The following is a 14,333-nucleotide window of genomic DNA, read 5'->3' on the forward strand; positions in this document are numbered from 1 at the left end:
TGTCGCTGCGCGGTTATGGGGCAAAGCCTGGTCTGGACGCAGAATTCTTGTCTTTTGCGACAACTTAGATGTTGTATTAGTATCAAAATTCAGGTAGGGGTCGCGATACTTTTCTCTTGGCAGCGGCACGGGAGCTTTGGTACATTGCGGCGACATGCGAGTTTGAGATTAAGGCAGAGCATTTGCCTGGTACGGAAAACAGGCTCGCTGATTGCCTCTCACGTTGGCATCTTAATTCCTCTTTCGCGGACACCTTTGTACACGAAACCAGTCACTTGCAGTTAATAGAAGTACAATTGCCTACTGAGTATTTCAAGTTTTTAAACCCATTTTAGCTCTTCACAGATTCGGACCAGCAGCTTTTGCAGTTGAAAGATGAGTTACAACGCTCTAGGCAAGCAGCATTCAGGCCTGGGACTCGTAGTAATCTAGTCACGCAGTTCAAGTCTTATTTGCTATTTTGTACACACTTTCATCTTCAGCCTGTTCCAGCATCAGCTGAAGTGTTGTCAGTTTATGCGCAATTTCTGGCACGTTCATTTAAGAGTATTGATAATTATGTTTCCGGGGTTAAAACTTTTCATGTGTTAATGGGCCTTAGCACAGATGCCTTTTTCTGCTATTTCACTTCGTTTAGCCATGACAGGTTTAAAGAAGTCCAGCACACACACACCACGGCAAAAGTTGCCCGTAACACCAGCCATGCTGGCCAGTTTTCACAGTTTGTTGGATAGCACTAACACATACTCTTTAGCAGTCTGGGCTGCTATCATTGTTGGCTTCTTCACCTTTCTCAGGAAGTCAAATTTAGTACCACCTTCTAGGAAAGGGTTCGATGTCACTCGCCATCTCTGCCGTAGAGACATTGTTATTCAGCACGATTTTGTACTTATCGCAGTACGTTGGTCAAAAACTAAGCAGTGCCATGAGCGCACTTTGTTATTACCTTTAGCACGTATTCCAGGTAGCGTGCTTTGCCCAGTGGCGGCATTCAAGTGTCTGTTTGACAGCATTGTTGCAGCAGGTGATGAGCCTGTCTTTATGTTTAGAAAACATGGGAAACTTGTTCCACTCACACAGGGCATGCTCAGCAGGACCTTCAGTAGGCTGGTGCATGCATTGGGGGAGGACACGCACCTGTACTCTCTGCATAGTTTGCGCAGGGGAGGGGCTACTCTTGCCTTTGAGGCAGGGGTTCCTACGGAACTTATTAAATCACAGGGAGACTGGAGATCGGATGCTTATACAGCTTACATTAAGGTTCCAGTGCAGGCGCGTTTGTCCGTCTCTCAGCGCATGGCCAGTCTTGCCACTTTTCAGATTGCCAGCTGAGTTGTCAGTCATTAGGGTGGTCACTGTTTAACATGGTTTGCAATATTAGGTCTTTGCAATCCTGACAGCCATTAGGGTGGTCACTGTTTAACACTATTTGCAATATTAGGTCATTGCAATCTGTGGTGTAATTGTCTGAGTAGCGCTATTTTGCCATTACTGGCCTCGTGTAATTTATAGGTATAATAGCTTGTAGAATAGCTTTGTGTTCTGTCATATTTAATTAAGTGTGTTTATTAGGTTTACATCAAACCTTGCATTGGTATTGTTAGGATTGAGATCTTTTATGAATAAGAGACTGTACTCATTTAACTGTACATTAATAGAGAGGTGGGCTATTAATGACCCACACTAGTGGTTTGGCTTTTACATTAGTTCACAGCACTGTGGGCGATTTAGACCCCACACAAGTTGTTTAACTTTTGCACTAGTTCACAGCATTTTAGGCTGACAATATTTAAAATTTAAAGTTCTATTATTTTTGTTTCTTACAGAGTTCATACTAGCTATAGTTAGATTTTGTTTTTCCTTTATATACAACTAGATTGAAACTGTCTTTCTACTACAGTAACTGTCTTTAATTTGATTTTGGACTGTTTTAATTTCTTATAAGTCTTCTTTAGTTTGGCGGCCTTCGTTTTGGTGGAGTTCAGAATAAAGTCGAACTTCCGGTTTTACCGCCAAACTTGGTGTATCTCCTTGCATCTTTCTACAAGTATGTGCTTCAGTGGGTGTAATTGGTTGAAAAATGTTTCATTTTGGTTAATTACGACCGTACTATTTGTGAGTGACCTTATAGTAGGCCTACGTCATCTTATGCTAATTTGTAAACAGACCTTTTGCGCATGCTCTTATCACTTGAAATTTATCTGTCGTTTCAACCCACCCTCCCTCTGCCATTACCAGTAGAGATCTGGCGGTCACATTAAAAGAGAACTAGGTTTAAGAGTAAAATTTTTGGACTGGTTTTCATGAACAGTGCTACTTATATTTAGGAAGATTTATTTTTGTAGACATTTTGATTGGTTCAGTCAGCCTGGTGCTATTTTGTGTAAAAATGCGAGATGTAACTTTTGCATAGATTTTATTGACTTGCATTGTATTATTCCTTGTTGGTGGAGTTCAGAATAAAGTCGAACTTCCGGTTTTACCGCCAAACTTGGTGTATCTCCTTGCATCTTCCTACAAGTATGTGCTTCAGTGGGTGTAATGAATCAATAATGGTGACCTATACATTGACCTCTATATAATAGTGTACAGTGAAGGTGCGCCACTCAACAACATCTTGACAATTTTCCCGTAAACTCGTGGTGGGACAGAAGGAAGTTCAACACACACATGCCATGTCCCGGGTATGTAGGGGATCACGAAAGCCGAGTGAAGTCGAGGATGGCAAGCTTTCCTGTGCTGAGCATAGGAGGCGTGGCGGGCATTTCAACAACATTTTTGACAACTATTAACTTTCATTGGGATTTGACAAATCACAGATATAGAGCTAAATTTCTTGCATAAATCATGAAATTCCTTACGGAAGGCATTCACAGGGTTCGTACACTTAAAGCAAAACAAAATTCCAGGACTTTCCAGGGGTTTTTCGTCAGTTTTCCAGGGGTATTCATATTGATTTTGGCCATTTTCCAGGGGTGTTGACACTAAAGTATATTTTTTGAATGACATCTAATTGTCTGATGTGGACGAGAAAAATCAACAACAGTTCCCATAATATGTCACAAAACATTTTAAAGACAATCGACACTATGCAAGATATTGGTTTCAAAACCACGTTTACACGCTAAGATTAACAGAGAAACCTCTGTCCTACCCCCTAAGTAGCCGTTTCGTCAAGCTGGTGCATTGATCGTGTAAGATTGAGTCGCAGCATTCATCAGTCTAATTCAGACATATCCAGAAAAATAAATCAAAAACTAAAGTTTGTCCTCGTTATTGTATGGTTTGATGTTACTAGATTTATAAGTCACCTAAAATAATTTTTTTCTTCAAAATTTTGAATAAAAACGTCATTTACGTAACGAAATTTCGAGCTATGAATAACTAAATACATTCATCGCTTGCGTCTCGATGTTTATGTACCGATGCCACGAGTTGCGGAACATCGCGATTTCAACTCAAATTTGACCATTGACGAATGTTACTGTACCGACAACATAAAACAGTAGTTTATTCTTTTAGAACATGTAACACAAATACCCATTTATCGACAAAATAAAAGTCACAACCGTACTTCCACAACCCGGAAATTCAACTGCACTTCCCTAGGCCCTAGCCCTAGCTTGTAGTATCAGTCGACTCGTGCGCCGAACTTGTAACAATTTCTAATCGAGGTTGATGATGCTTTGATACTCGCTACAGTGTTACGATAATCTTGTTAACAGACCTACTGTACATGTTACCCCGGCCGGGACTGTTACAATATCATGTCCCTGAAATGACGACTGGGAGATGTACGGAGTAGCACTATACGAAAAGGCATGTTTAACCTCCTTTATTGGGGGTGGGTAAAGGTGGGTTAAATTTCAGGGGGTATATTTGTCCACATGAAATAGTTACTACTGTCTCCTGTCTTTATCAGGGGTAGAATATATGCAAGATCGAAAGAAACACTGTGGCGCCCATTCAACTAATACGCATGGTCTGTGGGGCAAAGTGTTTCGTGGAACGATCGCTTGACTGTCTGGGTTCAATCGGCGTGAATTTTAATTCATCACCCAGCGTGGCGAATGACTTTGAAAATATTTTCGCGATTTCACATTTACGAGATTCAGAATCATATGAATGGGTGGCTCGAGCACGGACATGACGATCGTCAATATTAATCGATCGATTGAACATGATCATTTTCCAGGGTTTTCCAGGGGTAGGGCGCATTTTTCCAGGGTTTTCCAGGGAGGGTTTGAAATTCCAGGGTTTTCCAGGGTTTTCCAGGACCATGCAAACCCTGCATTCAGTTTAAATCTGGTTTGAGTTTACATACATGTGTATATATTGTGTGTATGTTTATGAGATTGAGTACATTTGTTTCAATTTTGAACACTTTACATTATTGAGTTATGTATGTATAGAGGTGTATGCTTGCGCGCGCGCGCGCGTGTGCGTGTGTGTGTGTGTGTACTTTTGATTCACTTTCCCATTATCGATTTGAAATGTAGAAAAATGTACTGGCCATGGACAAGACTAGTTCTGCTGAACATGGTCCACATCAGATAACAATTGTCTATTTCTTTTGTATTCATTTTGTATATTTATATCTTATGTTTCTTTGAAAGTGTAGCATATTTTTTGTTATCTGATGACATAAATTTCATTCATTTCAATTTCAATTTGATTCTTGTGTGTGTAACTGTATTCATACTACATGGTTGTGACGTAGCTCGCAATGTAGTCCTTGCGTCCGAAAATAGTTCTGGTACATTTCGCCATTCAGCTATTCTGAAATGAAAATTCAACCATGTATCCATGGCTTCGATTCTATTAGCTTGCGCAACTCAACTGTCAATCTAGACGCTTCAATATTCCTGCTACAGTTACCTGGATACTTGTCATACACATCGATCAAAGGTTATCTAGAATCATTGCGTCTTTTCCTGATTGGTTATGTCTGGAGTTGACATGGCCCTTGATTATTACTCTAAGGTACTAGACCTCATACTTAAAGTTTTCATTATTAAATGTTTGAGTTTCATCTTTTAAAATTTAATTTAAAGAAATAATTTTACATTTAGGAAAACAGTACTGGTTCTTAATTAGGCCATGATTGGGGCTACAGGATGGTGAGGCAGGGTCCTTTCTTGTTGGAACTGTTTCTTTGACTACGTTGACATGTGTTATTTTGCCAACAACTAAACAAAGTTTTCAAGCTGTCAAGTTTTTCATGAAACTCTTTTTCTCCACATGTTGCCAGGAAAGAAGTAATATCTTTTGTCACACCACTAGCTATTTGATACTTTTGCCTTTCTGTTAATTTCCCTACCTTTGGTTTGTCCCTTTTCATAACTACAGTTTTTCCCTCTGCTGTATCCATTACTGACATCTCTGTTCGCCACCTTGACAGAATTAGATCATCAATCAGCAACGGAGTTGCTAATGCTAACTATACGTCAAATTGGAATCTGTACGACTTAAGGACCACATAAGGTAAAGACTCAAAATTTGGCACAGATAATCGACTAAAATTTTAGTCTTCAAAATTTTGTGTTGTTTCGAGTGTTATGGACACACTTTGCCAGCCACGGCAAATTCAACACAGATGTACGTATGTACTCACAATCATTAACTTGAGAACTTGCAACGTCAGATTGAAATCTGTACGAAATATAGACCACATAAGGTAGAGACACCAAATTTCGCACAGATAACAAATATAAACTAAAATTTTAGTCCTAAAAATTGTGTATTGTTTCAAGGATCGCAACACACCTTGCTGGCAGGACAAAGTTGGACACAGACACAACACAGCCACAACCATTAGCATCGACTGTAATTTGACAACTTGCAAATTTCCTGTTATAACATTTATTCAATATAAATACGCATTGTATGGGCTGATTAATACATAATGAGAAAAATTTACCTTGGAAATTTAATGTTTTCAAGCCATGGAAAATTCGTGTAGTTCTCACATGGTGTTGACAAGGCCACCATTGTGAAAGCGTACACCAGAATGAGGCTCTGCAGCAAGACATTAACGTAATTTGCTACCCAGTCTTTAGACTGAAAAGATACACTGACAAAACCTGAAAGGGTTGTTCATTTCTTATCTATTATGTGTAGATCCTTGACAATTTCAGGCACATTAGCATTAATATTTATATTATCTTAATGATTTCAAATAGGAAGACATAGCTATTTGACCCTGAAGATGAAGGTCAAGGTCAAAAATTAATGTGCCATTAAAAAGCTCATGATCAATAACATGGGTGGAGACACTTGAATGAGGTCTCTAGCTGTTAAACTTCATGAGTTATTGGGCAAAGTGTGATTTATGACAAATATGGCCGCCATTTTGCTGTTATCGTTGGGGCTATTAATGTTGGCTTTGCCCTTTGGCGGCTAATAATGTTTATATGCATCCCAGTTGTTATTTTTGCAATATACCCTATAATTTGACTGTTACTAAGGGTGTTGTCATGGTTGCTAGGGCCAATTATGTAAGTATAACACATTCACAATTTTTAGACTGACACTTTTAGAATCATTACCAAATTTTATCCCCAGTAATTGAGAGGTAAAGTTCAACATCAAAAGCACTTCCATCTACAAGACAGGCAGACAGACACAGACAGACAGGCATTCACCTTGAACCAATCTATCATTCAGTTTGTGGAGAATCTTTCCAAGCAACCTCAAGGAGAGATTAATTGCTACTGACATGAACTTGTTACATTATGTATCCCATCAAAAGTCTATAATGAGATCAATAAAATTATAATTTATGTACACTCCTGCCTGCCTAAATAATACTGAGAGACATTTCACCAAAAATCATGGTTTTTAGCCCTAATTTGTATATTGCTAATGGGATCATCATGTAATTAATATCACTAATCTGTACATCCCCTGAACCATCCCTGCAAAATGTCAGTCAAATCCGCCAAGTACTTTTGGAATTAAACATTTTTGACCAAAAAATCACATTTGTATTCCTCATTTGCATCATTGATGGGATCACCATGTCATGAACACTCTTTTGTATCCATACCCCAATTCACAAAATTTCAGAGTGTAAGTATTTTTTTCCCCCAAAATCACATTATTGTTTTACCAAAAACTGACCTAAGGTGCAATCATTTTGATTTGAATACTTTCCCAACTAGATACTGCAAGTCCCCAACAAATATCAATATAATCGGTCTGTTGTTTTTTGAGTTTAAGTTGTCCACACACACACACACACACACACACACACACAGACCGACATCTCAAAGCCTATAGCACTACTGAACCTTATCAGTTCCACTTATGCTAAAAAGATAAATTGAAGATTACAATCAAGTTTACAATTGGCATAAAAAATTGACTGATTTGAAGCATGTATGTTTACATTTAATGAATTAATTTATTTAATGTGGAATTTTAATGACCAGTAGTGGGAGACAGTCCTGTATACATGTACATAATGGTTCTAAGTGATATGAATAAATGAATACTGTAATTACCTCAACAGCATAATACAGATAAATACTATCAATTCCAAAGATATACAACATTGTCTTTATCATCAAACATACATCATTATCTGTTTGTATCTTTAGAGTGCTTTACATCTGACATTTAATATGAGTAAATTTGTCAGCTGACTGCAACATTCTGTGCGTGTTTTGCTTCCTTTTTTATACTAGTATAATGAATATACTTTCTGGAAGAAGTTGAAATTGTCCAGCCCAGATTTAACTGAAGTCAAAAGTTCAAGAAGTCTTGTTGGATGCCAGGCGAGCACCGATGTAGATTCTGAAAAGAAAAGAGAATAAGAGTGACTTTGGTTGTCAACATTAATATAGCAGTGTTTTCCCTTACATGTATGAGGTGACTTAGTTATCAACTTGAATATAGCAGTGTTTTCCAAAGATTGTTTAGGTGGACTTTTTACTACAATCTGGGTATATACTTGATCATTAGGCTGTTGTTATGGGTGTGGTCTTGTTGCTAGGTATATTTGCATATATTTTTTGAATGTTTTATTCATTTGTCTATTAATCCCTGTTATCTTTGCAATATCTGTGATCATTTGGTAGTTGCCATGGGCATGATCTTGTTGCTAGGCATATTTACATACTGTTTGAATGATTGTTCACTCATCTAAGAATCCCTCTTATCGTCATGAAATGCATCACTGTTTGTTGCTAAGGGTGTGGTCAGGGTTGCAAGGGCCAATTACATAAGTATGACACTCACAATTTACAGACTAACAGTAACACTTTCAAACTCATAACTAAATTTCATCCTTGGTAGTTTGAGAGATAAAACTCAAAACCAAAATCACTCTCTTCATCTACAGCTTCTAGTGCTGTGTTAAAGTTAGCTAGACAATTATTCCTCGAAACCTCAAGGAGAGATTAATTCCAGTGCCATTCACACACACTTGTTACATTATAAGCTAAAGTACCACATAAAATCTTTAATGGTTTAATCAGGCCTAAATATTTCTACAGACATTTCACCCCCAAAAAATCAGTTTTTTTAGCCCCAAATTCCATATGATATGGAATTTTATCTCCAATGGGATTATCATGTAATCAATATCACATGATATGTACTTCCTCAGAAACATCCCCCAGAAAATTTCCACCAAATTTCAGGCCTATCTGCCAGGTGGTTGGGGAGTTTATGTTTTTTTTTACCAAAAATCACATTTTTTGACCCAAATCACACACAGATGGTAAGATAATTTTGATTTGAACAATTTCCAAATTAGACACCTGAGGTAAAACACCCACCAAATATCATGGCAATCGGCCCAGTGGTTTTTTACTTGAAGTTGTTTACACACACACATACACACAAATCCACACAGACAGACAAACAGACAGACAGACAGACAGTTTAGTTGTGTTAAAAACTACAACTGACAAAGTTCCTGCTTTTCACTTTGTGTTCAGAGAGAATGGAAAACAAAGAGAACCGAAACCCTTGAATAGGACACAGCTCCTCAGTATCCCAAACAATTGCATTTATAAACTATTCCCATCCCAACCATTGTCATTGACTTAGAACACATGGATGGGTATTAGAATATCAACATGTACCATTACATGGATGTAATTAATGTATTTTCTATTGTACAAACTCAAACAAGTGAAAACTTCATAATTTTTAATCTTCTGTCCAAGTTGTAGCTTAGAATGACATTAAAGAGCAGTATTGTTTGCCATCACTTGTAATGACTAATCATATATCTATTGTACAATGACATATTTCGGAGGTGATGACGATGATAATGATGGACTTTCACAAAGTCAAGGTATAATTAAAAAAATAGCGCCAATGGCATTGTAGCACAACTGTACAGTTGTTAAAAATGTTTTCCCATATGCTGATCCATGCCAGGTATAGGTGTTCATTTGCTGAAATTACATTTTTCGACCCAAATCACACACCCGTAGTAAGATCATTTTGATTTGAACAATTTCCCAACTAGACACCAAAGGTAATACACCCATCAAATATCATGGCAATTGGTACATGCAGGAAATTTAACCTGCCAAACACAGTATGATCATGGAGGTCTTGATATGACTATTTTTCTTTCCGCATAAAATGTGTGACTTCTTATTCTTTGTACAAACTGTTTTTTTGAATGCCTATTAAGGATTGTGCATTTATATGAACCTGTTTTAATCATAGTGTCTAAGATTTAATTCAGCTGTGCTAAAAACAGGCCTAGGTTACCAAGCAACCTGAAACAGATGTTAATCTTTACGCCATTGATGCTGACATGCGAAGTAGCCCATAACACACTCTACCCGATCCCCATATATGGCAGTGTTCATGAATATTTAATACTGTAGGCGACCTCAGGGTCATTAAACATCTCGACCAATCACATTGCAGTTTTCGAGCTTATAGCACAACAATAGTAGCAGATTTGCCATACCCTACTTCAAAGCTTTGTAAAACAAAATTCTATTGGCTAAAATGTTTACCGCGTTGCACTCAAGACCTTTGACCCGTTAGCTTCGATTCTACCATTGTGATTAGATTTTCACCGTTGTGTTTAGGAGAAATCGACGAGCTTCCGACACCGTGAACCTTTGGCCATGGCTCCCAATCCTGGGGCAACTTCCCCAACAGACAAAAACACTGAGGTGAAAGCAGGCATAATTGCCATGATTTTCTTGGTGTTAGTGGTGATTTTTAACATTGGACAGCGGAACGTGGGCGGTGGTAGGTTCGTGCACAAGTGTTCGAACCCGCTACATGTTCGCTCAATAAGCTCCCAAATAAAAATCTAGAATTCCTCGTCTTGCTAGCCCTTGCTTCTAGTTTTAGTTCAGGGTGTATTTCGGTGCTAGTCATTCAAGGAAGGCATCATGATCCAACAAAATAAGCGATGTTTGCCAACGTAATGATGAGTCTGTGAGATCAGTCGCGCTCATCGCTACTGAGCAAAAAAGACAGAGGAGTTTGCTCTGAGTGTCTGAAACAGGGCCACTCTTGGTTAACTCGATCGCCGTGGTGATAAACCAGTCCAGATGGGATAGAATGCGTATGTTCTTGAACAATAATTCACTCAAGGAGCAAGAAACCATATAGGATTTGAAAGCGGTATAGCTGTCATCGACTTATCTCACTTCCTTCTCCAAAGTTGGATACCATAGCCATGGTTCAGACGTGTGAACCTAGTAAGACTTTGACTTGGATCTGAACCATGGGAATCGACCCAGTGGAAGGGGATCCTTGTCGTTCATACCGACCAGTTTGTTCTCGATTTGTACTTGTCAAGATGAGACTGAATCGACCCAAGGAAGAGATGTGGCTCGGTAAGATGATGCTTGCGACTCCTCCCCAAGTGACTGAAATAAACTGCTCGTAAATCCATGACATTACCTCTTCATAGGCAACTTCATCATGAGCAGTGGCCGCTGACGGACAGCGACTGGATGCCCCGGCTGAAATTTCAGTACGAGATTCCATGTCGTTAAAATCATCATCAGAGGCATGAATCTCCGACACATCATTAGATGCCTGTGGAGATCTTCCCAAGCTAAACGATTAAAGCAATCTGGCTGGTCTTCATGTGGGGAGCATGAACTGTGTCTCAACCCTGAGATGGAATGATCGAATGATGACGCTTTACTCTGAGTAGTAGACCTACTACTGGAACGGGATCGCCGAGAGGATGTAGGTTGAATTCCTGCTGCGGCCCCCTGGTTCCCCTGGAGGTGGGGACTCATTGTCACTGGACCCATTGTGGGGTAAGTAACAGGTGGAATCCACCCCTGAAAACCACGTTGAAAGGTTTGCTGCCAGGCATTGGGAACACTGGGTACCATGGAGGGTGCTGTTCCCTGTGGTAAAAAGGCAGTGTTCACCCATCATCTGTGAATGAACCCCTGTATACTGACTGAGATATTGAGGGTTTGTCACAGGAAACTGGCTATAAGGAACGTAGGAGTGTCCCCAAGGGGAGAAATAAACTCCAGGTTGCATTCCTGTTTGGTCAGTCATATAATCGATGGGTGTCCGGTACCTGGACTGACCTCATATTTGCTGCTGGCAGTAAAGTACTACGTACCACTGCAGTGGCCTGACCTTGACCAACAGAATTTTCCTGACCTGTGTAGTGGGGATAAGTTCCAAGTTAATTTACAGGTTTTTAAAAGCATAAAGTTTAGACAAAATTACATTTTCCTTAGAAGGCAACATTTTGGGGCAATTAATGGCAATTACGATTTGGCAAAGGACAAATGGCCACATTTTAGACCAAGCATAATCGAATATAATGCAAAGTGTACCCATTTTAAACTCTTTAGTTCGAAAAAAACCCTGACCTCATTTTAGACCAAAGGGCTACCAAATGAACCCAAAAGGGCAGCACATAAATTTATACCCAAATAAGGGAGTAGCCCCCCCCCCCCCAATATCTGTCTGAACGACTCGCATCACAAACGAGTAAGGTTAACATGCCAAATACATTGTTCTGTAATGATTTATAAAGTTGTTGATGACATTCCCTGAAAACAATATTTTCAATGCGCCTTACTATATTTGTAATATTATTTCAAAATCGCCGCTGTTTTCAAACCATCATAGACTTTCACAACATACTGTAACTGGCCGTTCAGCAAATTCATGTAACATAATGTAATACACTGTGGGTCCAAAAAAATGTATCAGATCACGAAGTGTTTAGTAGTAGTACTTGTACACTATATGCAGCAGTACATTGACAGGTAGAACTATTTTGATTATACAGTGTTGCAAAGTTTACTGAAAAGATTATTGATTTTTTTCAACACAATTTCTCTTCCACTGAAGTTTAGACAACATTTAGTTGTACTCTCATGTAAACGTTGTTGATCATGCATGAGATGTCGCACTGACCTTGTTTCCTTGACATCCGCCGGATGAAACTGGGTCAAGGGTTAAATTCACCAAGAACACTTTTGCTAGTGACATGGTTAGTCTTGTTTTGCCGCGTAATCGTCAAATATTTTCCAGATAATCATGAATTAATTTCTTAATTTACACTTTGGGCATTTTAGTTGTGTCTGATAACCAGCCACCTTGAAAACTGTGTACTCACTTTATTTCATTTTCTCTTGATTGGGTACATTACCATCCACACAGTAACACAAAGCAGTTTCATTGTCTTTCAAAAAGTACCCGTCCCACGTGTACTGAAGGCTTACTGTACATGTGGCATGGTACCTTATCGTCTACAACTACTTTTGCATTGTAAAATAGAATTTGAACATACTGAAGAGAACTATGGCTAGGCACGTCTTACAGAGCAAATTATTGTTTTATCTATTTATTTTTTGTTTTGATGTATTGACTGTACTGTGTTGTCTATATGAACCTGTATTTCCTATGATGCAGTAATTTTCCAGGTAGACACAACAATGGCAATGGTACACTGAATTACAACATCAAAGTTGCATATTTTTTATGTTGATTGCGACAATGGAACATGTATCAAAATAAAAGCAATCAACTCTCAGTAGTCTGCTTGAAAGCAAGACAAATACTACGCATTATTGTTCTAAAAAAAGATTATTATCATGAAGCTGACTTGTCTTCTTTATATCAGTTCAAACAAAATTTGCGATTTCACTTTGATTATGGGCCACACCCGGGGGAACTCATAAATTCATCAGGGAACCCAGTAACATTTACATCCTCAAATTGATGTCATAAAAATCTCAGACCTGTCACCATGCACCAGCACAATGTGCTGGTACCGGTAACATGCGCTGATCAGCAGACACTCCGAAAAAACACTGTATAACATTCGCCCCTTGCTGATTTAAGTCATTGATGATTTTAGTAACTTAATGTAAATTAATGATTATTCCACGTCGTTGGCAAAGTCATGTATATAAACAATACATTTGTAAGCTGGTGAGTTGGTTTCTATCATTGTCTATCTCACTTGTATGTGATGTGTGTACCGCATGCACACATAGCTACAATGTATTCAATTCTAGTGATGTCATTCGCCTTGCGTGCACACAGTGTAACAGTCGCCATATTTCTCGCACTCGACGCCTCGTACGCCTCATGATTGAGAATTTCTGGATAATTTATCAATATTCCTGTAAAAATGAATGCCACTTGTTACCAATGACATGAATGATATCAGTGTCTATTATCATTTGAATTTGGGACCCAGAAATACGTACATAAGCATGTACGCACATCAAATTGTCACAATACTACAATGTCAGTTGGAGAGCAGCAGACGATCTTCGAAACTGTCGGATTTTGAATTTCTATCCATATACAAACGATATACATTTTTTGTACAGTATGTCAACTTGTACTCAAATGTATGTGTACACATTTGGAGATTTTGTGATGAAACACTGAACCAAGTTGTGTAGATCAATTTCTCAAGGACTGCTGGTATTTTAGGTATTTACAATTTATTCTGGTGATTTGAGAGTTTTAGAATTGCATAACTTTGATACAGATAATTTCAAAAATCATGAAACTTTGTCACAACAGATATCAACAACCCATACATTCAAACAGCAATGATGTTTTTCCTAATTTTAATTTTTAAAAGTGTTAAATGTCTAATTTTTTAAAACATCCACATAATATGGTTATTTTGGTTACCAAAGAAACTGAGGTTCATTAAATGACCACTTTTTTTGAATTCAGCATGACAAACTACCCTTGGTAGTGGGGTCAATGTGCAAATAAAAAGATATTTATCAGATTTATAATGTTATTTGTGAGATGAATGTGTAGATAATGAAAACATAATTTTCATGTCTACCATGTTTCCATGGAAACAGCTATCAAATTTATACAATTTA

At 38.3% G+C, this 14,333-nt stretch overlaps 1 protein-coding gene across 1 annotated transcript in view; it reads right to left on the minus strand.

The window, feature by feature from the left end:
* Positions 1–5,854: 5,854 nt before the first annotated feature.
* LOC144446435 (BCL2/adenovirus E1B 19 kDa protein-interacting protein 3-like) overlaps positions 5,855–14,333 on the minus strand; it is a 104,447-nt gene continuing 95,968 nt past the window's right edge. Inside the window, exon 6 of the mRNA XM_078136197.1 lies at positions 5,855–7,797. Coding sequence (XP_077992323.1) covers positions 7,755–7,797 — 43 coding nt within the window. The 3' untranslated portion in view covers positions 5,855–7,754. The remainder of the gene's footprint in view (positions 7,798–14,333) is intronic.

The sequence above is a fragment of the Glandiceps talaboti genome, chromosome 15 (genome assembly GCF_964340395.1).
Source record: "Glandiceps talaboti chromosome 15, keGlaTala1.1, whole genome shotgun sequence".
NCBI lineage: Eukaryota > Metazoa > Hemichordata > Enteropneusta > Spengelidae > Glandiceps > Glandiceps talaboti.